The sequence below is a fragment of the Dendrobates tinctorius genome, unplaced genomic scaffold, assembly GCF_039654945.1.
Source record: "Dendrobates tinctorius isolate UK_male_01 unplaced genomic scaffold, ASM3965494v1 ptg000071l, whole genome shotgun sequence".
Taxonomy (NCBI): Eukaryota; Metazoa; Chordata; class Amphibia; order Anura; family Dendrobatidae; genus Dendrobates; species Dendrobates tinctorius.
Genome location: NW_027361739.1, coordinates 5,365,010 through 5,383,077, shown reverse-complemented (window position 1 = coordinate 5,383,077; position 18,068 = coordinate 5,365,010). Strand labels below are relative to the sequence as shown.

Here is an 18,068-nt window from a genome sequence, read left to right as displayed (position 1 = left end):
TCTATTCTACACTCTGCATGGAACTTCGACTAAACCTGGATAAATTTTTTGGATATGTTCGGATGAAAATGGAGAATTTTGATTACTTGGTGGAGCGCATTGCACACCTCATAAGAAAAGCGGACACCTATTCCCGCTTCTCTGTTTCACCCGCAGAGCGTCTGATGGTGACTTTAAGGTAAGCCACATTTATTGGATGTGCTCGCATCAGAGCACACTTTCACTGCAATCTTGTTGGTGGTAGTTTGTATCTCCAAGTGTTATAGCTGAGTTTTGGTATGTAATGCTGTGATTTAAAACTAATTGATTGTTTTTTAATTCCCCACAGATTTCTTGCAACTGGAGAATCCCTTTCGTCACTGCATTTCCAGTACAGACTCGGGATTTCCACCATATCTGGAATAGTGAAGTACACATGCCGTGCACTGTGGGACTCCTTAGCTGAAGAGTTTTTACCAGAGCCCACAACAGAGAGGTGGATTGAAATTGCTGACAAGTTTCAACAGATATGTCAGTTTCCCAACTGCTTGGGCGCTGTGGACGGGAAACATATCCGCATTGTAAAGCCAGCCGGATCGGGATCGGAATATTTCAATTACAAGAAATATTTTTCAATTGTCCTCATGGCCATCGCTGACGCGGAATACAAGTTTATTGCTGTGGATATTGGGGCCTATGGCCGCTCCAATGACTCTCAAGTTTTCAAACTGTCTGCCATGGGGCGTAAACTGTATGGAAACACCTTTCAGTTCCCACCACCTAGACCGCTGCCGCAAACATCTGGTCCACCTATGCCATTTGTCTGTGTAGGGGATGAAGCCTTCCAGCTGTCAGAACACCTTTTGAAACCGTACTCTAGCAGAGGATTGACAAGAACAAAACGCATTTTTAATTACCGCCTCACAAGAGCAAGATGAATGGTTGAATGTACCTTTGGTATTCTGACAGCCAAATGGCGGGTCCTATTGACTGCGATCAACCTCAAGACAGAAACTGTGGACGAGGTGATCAAAGCTTGCGTGGTACTCCACAATTTTGTTATCTGCAAGGAACCCATTTCCATTGAGGACACCTCTGAAGAAACCACCTTGCAAGATTACCATGACATTACCACTAGAAGTTCTGTGACGGTTTCAGTAATGAGGGACAATTTTGCACTATACTTTATGTCACCTCAAGGCAGAGTACACTGGCAGGATGACAGAGTGTGAAAGATTTGTGCCCTTAACCAAACTTGTGTACCTTCTGTACCAACAGTATATACCTTTGCCAACCAAAGTTGGCTATCTTGTCATGGTCTCTATTTTTAGCTTTAGGCCACAGGTGTGTACCTGGTTGTGTTTTATGCAAAGTATTTCACCTTTTAACAAAAGTTGTGTACATTGTTAGGAAATCACCAACAATAAACACAACTTTTTAGGTGAAATACTTTGCTTCAAACACAACCAGGAACACAACTGTGGCAAAAAGCTAAAATTTACCCACAGTTATATACCTGGTTTTGAATACCTTTTTACCTTTTAAATACCCTGTATTAAACCTTTTTTTTAAACATATTTCGCCGCAGAAAGAAATGACAGACAACCAGTGTAAACAATAATTTAACTTTTATTTAAAATATTTTTTTTTTGTAAACTGTTTTTAAAGTTAAAAAAACTTTTTTAATAAAGGTTTGAAACCAACTGGGCATTTTTATTACAAAACACATCATAAATCTGTGTAGTGTGGGGTGGAAATACTGCTGGAGGGGCTGCGGGACACTTCGACAATGGGAGTGTGGAGAGAGGACTGGGATCGTGGTGGGGAAGGAACAGTTAGAGGTGATGGTATGGAAAAAGCTACAGAATGGGTGGACATGTGGGAGGCAGAAGAGGTGGTGGGCGGTGGAGTGGAGGGTTGGGCAGGGACTGTAGGAGCAGATGATGTTGATGGCAAGTTGTACGGGGAAGGAGTTTGGTACGGGGAAGGAGTTTGGTACGGGGAAGGAGTTTGGTACGGGGCTGGTTGCTGGAAGTGGGGAGATGTCTGGTACTGGGGAGGTTGCTGGTACTGGGGAGGTTGCTGGTACTGGGGAGGTGGATGGTATGTAATAGGAGGGGGAGGATGGAAAGTGGCTGGAGGGGGTGCAGATGTAATAGGAGGGGGAGGATGGAAAATGGCTGGAGGGGGTGCAGGTGGAGGAACTACTGTGGTGGGAGGAGGAGGTTGGGAGGTAACTTGCTGGAGAGCACCGTGGCATGAATGCATTACATGCATCTGCTGGGTAGGAGAGAGCGTTTCCATGCGCTCCACAACAGACCTGAAAAAGGTGTGGTTTGGCGAAGATCTTGCTTCTGAATGCATGGTTTGCAGAAGTGTCTTCACCTCCAGAATGCTGGAGTTGATCTGCTGAAAGCCTGCGGAGATTTGCTCTGACAAGACTTTTAGACAGTTCTGGAAAGATGCATTCAGATGCAAGAACTCTGGCGCATAACTCTTTTCCTGACCCCTCTGCCGCTGCCGCCCAGTACCCGCAGGTGTACTAGAGGTGGCAGGGGCAGAAGGGTGGGGTAAAGGGAAATCGATCTCCTCACCAGCAGCTTCATGTAATGTAGGCGGCCACGATGCTCCTGTGCTGGTGGATGGGACAGATGGGTCGAATGTGTGGGAAGGTGCAGATGTACCGGGGCGGTCGAAGTGTCCCTCGGTGCCGGTCTCCTTAGGGATCGCCTCAGAAGGGTCCAATCGTGCAGGCTCCCGAGTGCTGCTCACCGTGCTGTGGAATAAAGAGAAAAAAAAAACAATTAAAATAGTGACATTGTATGGCCCTGGCTGAAAAAAAAAGTTACATCTAAACATTTTTTTGTCACATGTGGTGTGTAATATTTACCTTCTGGTGACCATTGTATCCCGGAGGAACGACAGGGCTCGTGCGTACTTGTACTTGCTCCTGCGTCCTCCAGATCCACTCGGGGCCCGCATCTCTTTATTGAACTCCTTCTTGAAACGATCCCTCACAGACCGCCACCGCTTCACAATTCTCTCCCCTGAAACGAGAAAGGACAAAGTGGTTAGTATACAACATCAGTGTTTCCCAAACTCCAGTCCTCATGGTCCCCAGGGGTCATGTTTTCAGGATTTCCAAAGTAAATAGAAATCCTGAACACATGATCCGTGGGGACCACGAGGACTGGAGTTCGGAAAACACTGGTTTAAATCAAGCAAACGGTACTGTATATACTTACGCTCTTTAATCTGGGCCCGAGCTTCGAGGTCCTCCCAGCGGTCCACAAGGAGCGAACAGATTTCCTCCCAGAGTCGTCGGGTAACGATAAGGTCAGCGTGGCGGCGGTCAGCCAAATTCCAGAGCGGCTCCCTTTCTCTGACGAGATCGATGAGGTGGTCCACATCGATTCCTCCATCCTCACCGTCAGAGTCGGGAGCACGCTGTGAAGGCTGTTAAAGAAAAAGACAAAAATAACATAATTAGCCTCCACAAAAGAAATGAAATAAAAAGTGCAAAAAAACAAAGCAAAAATATTTATACTTACACGCTGGTGACCGCCGCGTTGCTGTCGCCGACGACCCTGGGAGGCTCTGCGAGGACCTCTTGGCCGAGCACCAGATTGGGAAGACTAGAGAAGAAAACAAAAAATGTTATGTCTTTGGATGTAGGCATTTGTTTGCTGTGTGTGGTTTGCAGAACATTGTTTTCTATGTGTTGTGTGTAGTGTGATGTTGTGTTTCTGCGTTTGATGCAAAAAACTTACCAATTGTGAGCCCACTCCAGGTGTCTGTCCACCCCTTCCTTTTTCTTCTGGGAGCTCCTCTTCATCTTGTGAATCCTGTTTTGAAATAAAAGGCAATGAATAGACATATATTACAGAGATGATGGATTTTGGAAATAAAAACTTACCGTCAAACGCTGACGATGCGAGGGAGGGCTCCCAGAAGAAGATGTGCTGTCTTCATGCTGGCCAGACTCCATGGCTGTGGGTGGTGTTCCTGCTGCTGCCATTGCTGCTGCTGCTACTGCTGCATCTCTTGGGCGGCTGGTGAATAAAGAGAAACAAAGGGCCAATGAATATCTTGATATTCCATAGCCCTAGTTTGGAGGAATGGGGGATTTGATAATTACCGTCTCTCATCTGCTGCTGGACTCCCCTCCCGTTGTTCAGCATGCTGCTCCATTTGGGGTGGTGCTGATGGTGCTGCTGCAGATGTCTCCTGCCTTCTCCTGCTCCTGGTTCTTGGCTTGGGTGGCATGTTGGGTGTGGCTGAGGGTCCCACTGTCTTGCTTTTATATATGTCTTGTGGGCAGAGCTACTGAGCATGCTCAGACCAAAAAAACCGGATCCGGCCACCGGATCCGGCTGTCGCCGGATCAGGCGCATTGCGGCGCTCATAGGCTTTCATTGTGTGAAAAAGCCGGACACGCCGGATCCGGCGTGTCCGGCTTTTTTCGCCGGAGACAAAAAACGTTACAGTAGCCGTTTTTTCCAGACGCCGGATCGCGACACATTGCCGGATCCGGCGAAAACCGGATGAAACGCATGGCCATCCGGCTCGATCCGGCTCTAATGCAAGTCAATGGGGGGGAAACCGGATCCGGCATTGCATTTCGCCGGATCCGGTCTTTGTCAAAAGCGCCGGATTGCGCCTGACGGCGAAAACCTGATGTGTGAAAGAGGCCTTAGACTACATACAGCAATTTATTGGCACAGTGTACATACCCCATTCTACAGCGGATATATTACATCTGTGGTGTATAAGTGTAAGTGAACCCTTATTTTTGTGGCTCAGCTAGCAGGTCAGGGGAGAAAGGTAATCTAGTAGTTCTTTGTCCTAAAATTCTAAGGATCACACTAACCTAATAAATGTGACTTTCATCCTAAGTTTCTTTTTTTAATTTACAGATCAGGGATGTTGTGCAAGAAGTAACAGTTCAGAAGAATCAGGTACATCCTATTTTTTTTTTTTTTGTGAAATGGGAAGTTCTGTCTTTCACCAGGGAGATCTCACTGCAATGGAGCTATAATGAAACAATATACAAAAGGCTACCAAGTGACCATAGTGGTGGCTGCAAGAACGTTATAATTTAACCCCTTTACCCCCAAGGGTGGTTTGCACGTTCATGACAGGACCAATTTTTACAATTCTGACCATTGTCCCTTTATGAGGTAATAACTCTGAAACGCTTCCATGGATCCCGGTGATTCTGACATTCTTTTCTCTTGACATATTGTACTTCATATTAGTGGTAAAATTTCATTCATATAACTTGCGTTTATTTGTGAAAAAATACGGAAATTTGGCGAAAATTTTGAAAATTTCGCAATTTTCCAACTTTGAATTTTTATGCCCTTAAATCACAGAGATGTGGCACACAAAAAACTTGATAAGTAACATTTCCCATATGTTTACTTTACATCAGCACAATCTCGGAACCAAAATTTTTTTTTTGTTAGGAAGTTATAAGGGTTAAAAGCTGACCAGCGATTTCTCATTTTTGCAACACCATTTTATTTTTACGCACCACATCACATTTGAAGTCACTTTGAGGGGTCTATATGATAGAAAATACCCAAAAGTGACACCATTCTAAAAATTGCACCCCTCAAGGTGCTCAAAACCAGATTCAAGAAGTTTATTAACTCTTCTGGTGCGTCACAGGAATTTTTTGAATGTTAAAAAATAAAAAAATAAAATTTAACTTTTTTTCACAAAAAAATTACTTCAGGTCCAATTTTTTTATTTTACCAAAGGTAACAGGAGAAATTGGATGCAAAAGTTATTGTGCAATTTGTCCTGAGTACGCTGATACCTGATATGTGGGGGGGAACCATTGTTTCGGCGCATGGCAGAGCTCAGAAGGGAAGGAGCGCCGTTTGACTTTTTCAATGCAAAATTGGCTGGAATTCAGATCGGACGCCATGTCACGTTTGGAGAGCCCCTGATGTGCCTAAACAGTGGAAACCCCACAAGTGACCCCATTTTGGAAACTACACCCCCCAAGGAACTTATCTAGATATGTGAGATATGTGATGAGAACTTTGAACCCCCAACGGCTTCACAGAAGTTCATAACATACAGCCGTAAATTTAAAAAAATCAAATTTTTTCCACAAAAATGATCTTTTCACCCCCAATATTTATTTTCCCAAGGGTAACATGATCCCAAAAGGTATTGTGCAATTTGTCGTGCGTACGCTGATACCCCATATGCTTCACAGAAGTTTATAACGCCCTGGCGTGAAAATAAAAAAATCATATTTTTTCCACAAACATGATCTTTAGTCCCCAATTTTTTTATTTTCCCAAGGGTAACAGGAGAAATTGGACCCCAAAAGTTGTTGTTCAATTTGTCCTGAGTATGCTAATACTCCATATGTGGGGGTAAACCACTGTTTGGGCGCATGGCAGAGCTTGGAAGGGAAGGAGCACCGTTTGACTCTTTCAATGCAGAATTGGCTGGAATTGAGATCACACGCCATGTTGCGTTTGGAGAGCACCTTATGTGCCTAAACTGTTGAAACTCCCCACAAATGACTCCATGTTGGAAACTAGACCCCCCAAGGAACTTATCTAGATGTGTGGTGAGCACTTTGAACCCACAAGTGCTTCACAGAAGTTTATAACGCCCAGGCGAGAAAATAAAAAAATCTTATTTTTTTCCACAAAAATGATATTTTTGCCCCCAATTTTTTATTTTCCTAAGGGTAATAGGAGAAATTGGACCCCAAAAGTTGTTTTGCAATTTGTCCTGAGTAGGCTGATACCCCATATGTGGGGGTAAACCACTGTTTGGCCGCATGGCAGAGCTTGGAAGGGAAGGAGCACTGTTTGACTTTTTCAACACAGAATTGGCTGGAATTGAGATCAGATGCCATATTGCGTTTGGAGAGCATCTTATGTGCCTAAACAGTGGAAACCCCCCAAATTCTAACTCCATCCCTAACCCCAACACACCCCTAACCCTAATCTCAGCCCTAACCCTAGCCCTAACCCTAGGCCTAACCCTAGCCCTAATGGGAAAATGGAAATAAATACTTTTTTTTTAATTTTATTATTTTTCCCTATCTAAGGGGGTGATAAAGGGGGGTTTGATTTACTATATATGGTGGGTTTTTATGTTTGGCAGCTGTCACACGCTAAAAGACGCTTTTTATTGTAAAAATAGTTTTTGCATCACCATAATTTTGGGAGCTAAAATTTTTCCATATTTTGACCCACGGAGTCATTTGAGGTCTTATTTTTTGAGTTGACGTTTTTATTGGTACCATTTTCGAGTACGTGACATTTTTTGATCGCTTTTTATTCTGATTTTTGGGACGTAGAATGAGCAAAAACCAGCATTTCACGAATTTCTTTTGGGGGGTGTGTTTACACCGTTCCGCGTGTGGTAAAATTGATAAAGTGGTTTTATTCTTTGGGTCAGTACAATTACAGCTATACCTCACTAATGTGTTTTTTTATGTTTTGGCGCTTTTATGCAATGAAAACAATCGCTTCGCTTTATTCTGTGAGCTATAACATTTTTATTTTTTCACTGATGATGCTGTATGGCAGCTCGTTTTTTGCAGGACAAAATGACGTTTTCAGTGGTACCATGGTTATTTATATCCGTCTTTTTGATCGCACGTTATTGCACTTTTTGTTTGGTGGTATGATAATAAAGCATTGTTTTTTATCTTTATTTTTAAGGGATTCGGTAAAGGGGTTAACTAATGGGACAGTTTTATAGGGCGGGTCGTTACGGACGCGGTGATACTAAATATGTGTACTTTTATTTTTTTTTTATTTACAAAAAATGAATTTATTATGGAATTTTTTTTTTTATTTAGCGATCTTTTTATAAGTTATTTTTACACTTTTTTTTTTTTTTTACTTTATTACTCTGCACAAGGCTTCCTCATGCCTGCGCTCTGCAGGCACTCAGGAAGCCGCCTCCCTGCAGGCCCCCGAAGGCCCCCACAGCCATATTGGATCCGGGGACCTACAGGGAAGGAGGCCTCCAGAGTAGTGCAGCACATTGCGCTGCGCTGGGGGTCTCAGGGAAGCACGGAGGGAGCCCCCTCCCTGCCGATGCTTCCCTAATCCCCCCGGTACACTGCGATCATGTTTGGCAGGGGTTAACGTGCCGGGGGTGGTCCGTGACCGCCCCTGACACATAGTGCCGGGTGTCAACTGTGATAATCAGCTGACACCCAGTCGCGATCAGCGGTGCTTCCCCCGTGAACGCCGCTGATCGCTATGACGTACTATCCCGTCCATGGGCATAGGGTTCCATGGATGGGATAGTACATCAGATGTCAGGAAGGGGTTAAGGATCACTCAGGATGGTTTTATTATAAGCCCATATTTTACTAATCATTAATGTGTGTAATGGGTGAAATACAGTTGTGCTTAAAAGTTTATATACCCCGGGGCGTGGCCTGGACAGCAATGGAGTAGGGTGTGCTGTCCCTGAACTCTGAGGAGGCATCCTCTCAAATCAGCAAACATCCACTTTAAAAATCATTTTTTTTCTCATTTTATCCTTGGATATCGTTTGCACTACTTGCAAGAAGAAATTTGAGACCTTTATGGACTATTTCGGACAGATTTTGAGCTTTTCTGGGATCCGCCGCATGGTAGAGGCCTCATATTCGGCCTAACCGCAGGGTATATCCTGAAACCCTGAAGCCCTTATATCTGGGCAGAAGAAACAAGGCCAGTGATCCCCCTCCAGGACGCGATTTCTCTTATTTAAATCATCTCCACTACTCTAAAGCAGCTCCGGTGCTATCTCCGGCTGATCCCCTGCTCCATCCCCCGCCTGCCTGACTGCCTCGTGATCATCGGGCTCCCCCTTGCAGGGGCGCGTGAGCGCCAGGATATTGCTAAGGCCTGTCATCGTCGCTGCGTGGTGGCTGCAGCGGCTCGTTCACCTGAAGAGCAGGGATCCTACAGTGCAACGTGCCGGGAGTAAGTGAAGCCGGCCGTAGAGTGTGACGGCGGTCGTTGGGCTCTGGAGAGCCCGAGCGGCCCCTGCACACCGTTTTACAGCGGAGGAGCCGGACGGACGGAGGGGGGCCCCCCTCGAGGGTCGCGCCGGGAGGCTGAAGGGCTGGCTGCAAAACGTGGCCACTGACGTGGAGAATCCGCACGAGTGAGCAGCCCCTGCGAGCCGCTGCGGTGTAACGGTGCCAAAGCACAGGAGGATTTCCCCAAGGAGAGGGACTGAGGTGGACGACATTAGTTTAATACAGCAGCGCCAAACAGACGTGGAGGTCCCCCTAAGGAGAAGACTGTAACCGGAGGTAAGGAGGCATCAGAGGACCAGGGGAGCGAGCAGCACTTGGATAGCAGCCTTCATTAAAAGCTGCATTTGTGGGATTGTTTATCGCCCACGCTGTGAATGCACCAATAATATCTGCGCTTCCCACTCTTTTTCCCTGGGGACTCTGGGAAATTAGGAGAGATCTCGGGGGCTGAATTTTGTGCGCCAAGTGGGACAGAGGCGTCTGGTTGCAACCGCAGACTCTGATCTCTCTATACACTCGCCATCCGTGAACTATTGCCTGCCTGCATTTAAATCTCAGTGCCTTCCATACTCCTCTCTTAGAGGTTATATTCTAGTTGGATATTTTGTTTAAAAAAGCATTTTGTCATCACTACCTGTGGATTCGGGACCCGCTGCTAACTAAGAGTGTGGGCTTCAAAATTTGTTGAAGCCCTCAGAGTCCTCCTGGATGGAGCCCTCAGAGTCCTCCTGGATGGAGAAAGAAAAATGTTGTGAAGAAGAAACGGAGAGTGGTGGTCATGGGGGATTCCCTGCTGAGAGGAACAGAGGCCGCTATCTGCAGACCGGATATAACTACAAGAGAAATGTGCTGTCTTCCAGGTGCAAAAATTAAAGATGTGTCTGACAGGATATCAGGACTCTTCAGACCTACAGATGACTACCCATTCCTGCTACTACATGTGGGGACAAATGACACCGCAAGAAACGACCTGGAAACCATCTGCAGAGACTTTGAAGACTTAGGCAAGAAAGTGAAAGAACTGGGAGCGCAGGTGGTCTTCTCTTCCATCCTCCCAGTGGATGGCCATGGAACAAGGAGGTGGAATAAGATTCTGCAGGTGAACAACTGGCTACGTCGATGGTGCCGTCAGCAACGATTTGGATTTCTGGATCACGGAGTGAACTACTTATACGATGGACTACTTGCTAGAGATGGGGTGCACCTTACGAAGACTGGAAAGCATGTATTTGGAAGTCGCCTTGCTACACTTGTAAGGAGAGCTTTAAACTAGAACAACATGGGAAGGGAAGCAAAAGACCAGAAAAAGCCATACACCTGACAAATGCTATTGAGAACTCTGCTATTAGAAGTGGAAAGGAAGAACAAAGACGAAAGAATCTAATTAATAAAAATATTGGAGAAAGAGAAACCAATCACAAACTAAAATGTTTCTATACTAATGCACAAAGCATGGGCAACAAACAAGGAGAATTGGAACTACTAACACAGGAACAGAAATATGATGTAATTGGAATCACTGAAACTTGGTGGGACAATACACATGATTGGAATACAAGACTAGAAGGATACAACTTATTTGCAAGAAACAGACTTGATAAACGAGGAGGGGGTGTCGCATTGTATGTTCGAAACGCGTATATCTGCACAGAGATTGAAGCTTCAGAGACTGGGAGTTCTGTGGAAACTGTTTGGGTAAGAATACAAGGACAGAACAATGGAAAGGACACCATTGTAGGCATTTACTACAGGCCGCCTGTGCAAGCCGAAGATATAGATGAACTCTTTATGCATCAGATGGCCAAGTTCTCCAAAAAATATGACATAGTTGTCATGGGAGATTTCAATTATCCAGACATTTGTTGGGAATCTCTCTCAGGCAAAACTAACAGGTCAAGGAAATTCTTATCCTCTCTTGCTGACAACTTTATCTTCCAAAAGGTAAGGGAGAAAACAAGGGGAACTGCTACCTTGGATCTAATCCTTATAAACAGGGAGGAAATGGTTGAGGAGGTAAAAGTGGCTGGGACCCTAGGAGGTAGCGACCATGCTATTTTAGAATTTTGGATTACTAGAGGTGGAAGACCTGTGAAGACTCAGACGTCAAGGTTAGATTTCAGAAAGGCAGATTTTAAGGGATTCAGAAAGAGAATTGGAGGGATCCAATGGCTGGATATCCTTAAAGACAAAAATGTCCAGGAAGGATGGGAAATCTTGAAAAACGAAATTCTCAAAGCACAGTTGTTAACAATTCCGAAAAGAGGGAAGAATAGGAAGCATTTAAGGAAACCAGGATGGATGAACACAGAACTTAAGCACATGCTAAAAAGGAAGAAAAAAATGTTTATAAAATGGAAAGAGGGAGGCATATCTAAAGAAGAATATAATGCTGTCTGCAGAACCTGCAGGGCAAAAATCAGATTAGCTAAAGCTGAAAATGAACTGAGGCTTGCAAGAGATGTCAAAAGCAATAATAAAGGATTTTGGGGATATGTCAAAAGTAAAAGAAAAGTCAAAGATGCTATAGGATTTTTACAGGATGAAAATGATGAAATGGTAAGACAGGATGTTGAGAAGGCTGAACTTTTAAATTCCTATTTTGCATCTGTTTTCTCTCAGAAAGGAAATGCAACATCAACTGTTATTCACTGTCCTATTAAGGGAATAGAAGAATCCAGGATATCTATAAACAGAAAGATAGTGAGGAAACACTTAGCTAACCTAAATGAATTCAAGTCTCCAGGTCCAGATGAATTACACCCCAGAGTACTGAAGGAGATAGCAGAAGAAATTTTTGAACCCCTCTCCATAATCTTTGAAAATTCTTGGAGAACAGGAGAAGTGCCAGAAGACTGGAGAAGAGCAAATGTTGTTCCTATCTTCAAAAAGGGGAAGAAGGTGGACCCAGGCAACTATAGGCCGGTGAGTCTGACTTCTATACCAGGAAAGATCTTTGAACAAATTATTAAACAACATGTATGTCAATACCTGGATAAGAATGAAGTGATTAAACAGAGTCAGCATGGGTTTCTAACTAATAAGTCATGTCAGACTAACTTAATTTCCTTCTATGACGGTATCACTGATTGGGTGGATCAAGGAAATGCTGTAGATATAGTATATCTTGACTTCAGCAAAGCATTTGACAAAGTCTCTCATACAATCCTTATTGAAAAAATGACTAAGTATGGAATGGACAAGGCAACTGTTAGGTGGATTCATAACTGGCTTAGTGATCGGACCCAAAGAGTGGTCGTAAATGGCTGCACATCCAGTTGGAAGAATGTCTCAAGTGGGGTACCACAGGGCTCTGTCCTGGGCCCTGTATTGTTCAACATCTTTATCAACGATTTAGATGAAGGAATTGAGGGTAAACTGATTAAATTTGCTGATGACACAAAGCTAGGAGGGATAGCTAATACTAGAGAAGAGAGAGAGAGGATTCAAAAAGATTTAAATAAACTGGAGAAGTGGGCAGCAACTAACAGAATGTTTTTTAACAGGGAGAAATGCAAAGTACTACATCTGGGCAATAAAAATGAAAAAAGCATATATAGAATGGGAGGAATAGGGCTAAGTGACAGCACATGTGAAAAAGACTTGGGTATACTAATAGATCACAGACTGAATATGAGTCAACAGTGTGATGCAGCAGCAAAAAAGGCAAATGCAATTCTAGGATGTATTAACAGAAGCATACAGTCTAGATCACGTGAAGTCATTATTTCCCTCTACTCCTCTTTGGTCAGACCTCATCTGGAATATTGTGTCCAGTTTTGGGCACCACATTTTAAAAAAGACATCAACAAACTGGAGCAAGTTCAGAAAAGAGCGACCAGAATGGTGACCGGTCTGCAAACCCTGTCTTATGAGGAAAGGTTGCAGGATTTGGGAATGTTTAGTTTGCAAAAGAGAAGACTGAGAGGAGACTTAATAGCTGTCTACAAATATCTAAAGGGCTGTCACATTGTAGAAGGATCAACTTTATTCTCATTTGCACAAGGAAAGACTAGAAGCAATGGGATGAAACTGAATGGGAAGAGACACAGATTAGATATTAGAAAAAACTTTTTGACAGTTAGAGTGATCAATGAGTGGAACAGGCTGCCACGAGAAGTGGTGAGTTCTCCTTCAATGGAAGTCTTCAAACAGAGGCTGGACAGACATCTGACTGGGATGATTTAGCAAATCCTGCTTTGAGCAGGGGGTTGGACCAGATGGCCCAGGAGGTCCCTTCCAACTCTACGATTCTATGATTCTATGATTCTATGACAGGCAAAGGGCATCTCTTGCCACTGGTTATCATACAAGCCTATAACCCTACAGAACATTTGCTACTTACTGTATGTGTGTTCTCCTAACTGTTAGCCTGGATAATAAGTCACTTTGACTCCCTGTCATTTGGTACAAAGTATTTTATTTGCTGTCTGACTCTGACATGATCAAGAGTAAATTATGCTAGATACTCCGTTGGTATTTTGATACAAACCCTCTTTCATTGCTATAGGTTGAACTATTTAGGGCGAGCGTGCACTCAGCCTACTGAATTTATTCCGCTTAATCTATATTCCTTCTAGCATTTAGCGAGCTCAAGGTAACAATACCTTGCTCTTCTTTTTTCCAGTCTTCGGATCTGGGGCCACTTTTGTGGTGTTTCTACCATCCAGTCTATTGTCTTGGGACCAAACTTGGTGGCGATTACCACTAGCGTAGAACTCATTATCCAGTTTCTAATCTGGGACCACTATTGTGGCGATTTCTATATCCAGTCTATTGACTTGGGACTACTTCAGTAGTGATTCTCATAACCAATCCTCTGATCTGGGCCTTCTTCTGGGGGTTTTTTTTTATTCTTTTAATTTGTCAAAATGAGTCGCAATAACTCTAAAAATAACTCCTCAAAGCTTCCTTTACCTAATACCCAAAAGACCAATAAGCCACATATATCATTTCGAAATCCCTCAGAGGACTCGGCTAATCTCCCAAGCCCAGGTAGGTCAAGGTCACCAAGGTCACCATCAAAAAATCCTGGCGATAGGGCAGAACCTAAATTTTACCTAGCTACCCAGCAGAGTAAATTTCAAAACAAAACCACTCCACAAAAGTCCAAAAAAGAATTGCAATTAATCACCGACGAAATGGATACTACCATTTCTAGGAAAAGGACTGATCCAGAGGATTGGGGAAGAGGCCGTAGGGGCACGTCAGACTACTCAGGCTCTGAATCAGAGGACCCCTCCCCTAACGCGAGCCCTGCGAGAAGTAGATTCAAAACATCACAAACATGCTCAGATGATGTAACATCCCAAATTTCTAGCATGATGGATGCATACATGCAGAGAATAACTAAGCAAATAAATGAAGAAATGCAGACTAACTTCGAAAAACAGACTAATTATATACAAAAGACAATGGAGTCATTTACTAAAAAATTGGAAAAACAAGAGGAAAGGATTATAGGGCTAGAAAAAATTGTAAATAAACACACAACCGAAAACCGAGAACTTAGGTCCGAAATCGACCGTTTAAGAATTAAAATGGCAGATCTGGAGGACCGAAATAGACGCAACAATATTAAAATCCGAGGTATTCCTGAAAACGTTCCTCCCGATAAGCTTCTTGATTATGCCCAATCCTTATTTAAGAAAACAATCCCATCCCTCTCTGATCAAGAGCTCACAATAGATAGAATCCATAGATTGCCTAAGCCTTCTGGCATCGCTACTGACCTTCCAAGAGATACGATTCTTAGGATTCATTTTTTTCATGTCAAAGAGCAGATACAGAACTACATCAAAACTGAGAAAAAATTTCCTGAGCCTTTTGATAATCTTAAACTGTTCGCTGATTTGTCTAAAGAAACCTTAGAGGGCAGGAGGGCTTTTAAAAAGATTACAGCCCCCTTGAGGGACATAGGAATCCCATATAAATGGGGATTCCCATTGAAGCTTCTGGTGCAATATAGGGGCAAAACAATCCCCCTTAATACCCCTGTTGAAGGAGAAAAGTTTCTAGCTTCAATCACATAAGTTGAACCCGGGGAATAATGCCTAAAACTTTATTAATTTAAAGTATATCCTGAAAGAGGTTGCTCATGGGGTTTCGGGAGTACTGTCTTAAAACTTTGCTGGATTAAAAGTACAATACAATATTATGGTAAAATATGTTTATATGGTTAAAAGATAGCCTATAAGATTTTTTGTGTTACATATACTATATTTGTTAATATTTTTGTTTTCCTCTGAATACTACTTTCTACTTCGGAGGATGCCTCAAATTTTGAGCTCATTCACGAACTTTCCCCCGATCAGTGAAGAATCCACTGGAGGGATTCTTCGGAGAGGATTTATATTGTTTACTTATACACTGTATTAGTGTAAATTGTTCTGTTTTTAGTTTTTCAATAGTTCCACTTTTCGAGTAAAGCTTCCAACATCTGCTAATAACATATTGTTCTGCTTAAACTAAACTTGGACATAGATTACTTTTTGAACGTAATCTCCAACCCCTAAACCGATACTTAAAAATGTCTATTAAAATTATGACATATAACGTGAGGGGCCTCAACAGTCCGAGGAAAAGATTTACTGTCAAGGATGAATTGCGCAAATCGAAATCAGATATCATTTGTATTCAGGAAACTAAGTTTAGGAATAATGACCATCCAAAATTTGAAGACAAAAAATTCCCACACATATTTGAATCAAGTAGTGATAGGAAAAAGGCAGGGGTCATGACATTGATTGGACATAATCTCACCTTTGAGCTTCTGGAAGAACACAGGGACGAAAAAGGAAACTACCACATTCTAGTTTGTAACATCAATAGTCATTTGTACACGATTGTAAATGTTTATGTCCCGAACACAGGTCAGATTAAATTTTTGAATAAACTAGTGAAGAAACTACTAGAAATTAAAAAAGGGGATGTAATAATGATGGGAGATTTTAATGTAGTACCTGATGGTCACCTTGATTCTTCAGCCAAAAACAGATACAAAGCCTTAACACTAAACAACTGGTTACACCAAAATGAGCTGTATGACGTGTTTAGATGTCTCAATACTACATCCATAGAATATACCCACTTCTCCGATGTGCATAAATCTGCTTCTAGGATTGATCTGATGATTTCCGATGTCTTTTCTCTGCCCAAATTTAAGCAAATATCTATAATGCCCAAAACAGTATCTGATCATGCTCCTGTTATTGGTGAACTGATTTCCGGTCCTTCCTCTAAGAAACATTTTCTATGGAAGTGTAATGCAAACATTAACAACCCAACCCATAAGAACACAATTATTTCAGCTATTAAGAACTATTTCAGAGAAAACGGGTCAGATACAGTTGACCCATTTATTCTCTGGAATGCCCATAAGGCTGTGATTAGAGGGGCTCTGATTTCAAATTTCATCCAAGGTAAAGAAGCAAAATAGGGCTAAGATTAATGAATTGCAATCGACGATAAAACTCAAAGAATCAGAACTAATTCCTCAACTCATTCACCCACGATCCAATCTGAAATTATAAATCTGAGACAGGAATTGAGATCATTGATTTTTTCATTTTATGATTCAGTTGTCAAATCATCCAAATATAAACATTACGCCTCTTTAAATAAACCAACTCGTTACATGATGAACAGGTTAAAAAGACAAAGAATACATAATAGAATTGCTAAAATTTCTTCCCCTAGGGGACAGTTGCTGACTCACCCGCAAGACATTGTGGATGCGTTTGCATCCTTTTACTCCGAGTTATATAATCTTAACCAAAACCCACACCAAATCCAACCAAAAGAATCGGAAATTAAGGCGTTTCTCTCAAATCTCACGTTGCGAAACTTACGCTTGACAATCTGACCGACCTCACAGCTCCTTTTTCAATAGAAGAGATTATTGAAAACATAAAAGATTTAAAAGCATTCAAATCTCCAGGGCCAGACGGCTTCATTAATGAGTATTACAAGTCCTTCAGTGAAATTTTAGCGCCACACCTATCCGAAATTTTAGCGCCACACCTATCCAAAATTTTCAACACAGCTTCCTCAACTGGCAAATTCCCAAAAGAAATGCTGGAGGCTACAATCATTTTGATCCCAAAATCCAAAGGAGATACAGACCAACTAACAAATTACAGGCCAATATCATTAGTAAACACAGATATTAAACTATACTCAAAAATTCTTGCTAATAGAATCAATAACTTCTTACCTAAATTAATAAACAATGATCAAATAGGTTTTGTTAGGGGTAGACAATCTGTGGATGGAACAAGAAGGATTATTGACTTAATGAAAATCATCAACTCTAAAAAAAAATCCCCTCAGTTATTGCTTCTTTGGATGCGGAAAAAGCATTCGACCTCTTAAATTGGACATATCTAAATTTAACTATGCAAAAATTTGGCTTCAACCCACAGAGTCTTTCTGCAATAATGGCTCTGTACTCGAGTCCATCTGCAAAAATTTTTTCAAATAACCACTTTTCATCATCCTTTCTAATCTCGAATGGTACACGACAAGGTTGCCCCCTTTCTCCTTTGTTGTTTGCACTGGCTATTGAGCCCTTAGCTCAAGCAATAAGGGAGGAAAAAAATATTTCGGGAATTTAAACAAAATGTAGGGACTTTAAAATTGGCCTATTTGCCGATGATGTTGTTCTAACCCTAACAAATCCTTTAATATCCATTTTTGAAACCCAAAACATACTTGATTTGTTTTCTCGATTATCATACTTAAAAATTAATGAGGTCAAGTCTCAGGTAATGCATTTTAATTTGGACCCTCCTCAGATTGATGAGATTAAGAAAGTGATCTCATGGAGCTGGGTGGAAAACGATTTCACCTATCTTGGGATTAAAATAACTAAAAATATGAACTCGCTTATCCCCACAAATATCGACATTCTAATTAGAAATATCTCACTTGATTTTAATTTTTTTGCGGGGAAAGATTTATCGTGGTGGGGGAAAAATATATCGGTCAAGACCTTCATAATTCCAAAAATTCTATACATTTTTAGATCTATCCCTATTCCAATTCCTACATCGTACTTAAATAATAT

At 42.2% G+C, this 18,068-nt stretch overlaps 1 protein-coding gene across 1 annotated transcript in view; it reads left to right on the top strand.

Annotated features, from left to right (window-relative positions):
* The window catches only part of LOC141096014 (somatotropin), a 76,114-nt gene that overhangs the window by 17,503 nt on the left and 40,543 nt on the right, over positions 1–18,068 (top strand). The window contains exon 2 of the mRNA XM_073582354.1: positions 4,896–4,937. Within this exon, the coding sequence (XP_073438455.1) occupies positions 4,896–4,937 (42 nt within the window). The remainder of the gene's footprint in view (positions 1–4,895; positions 4,938–18,068) is intronic.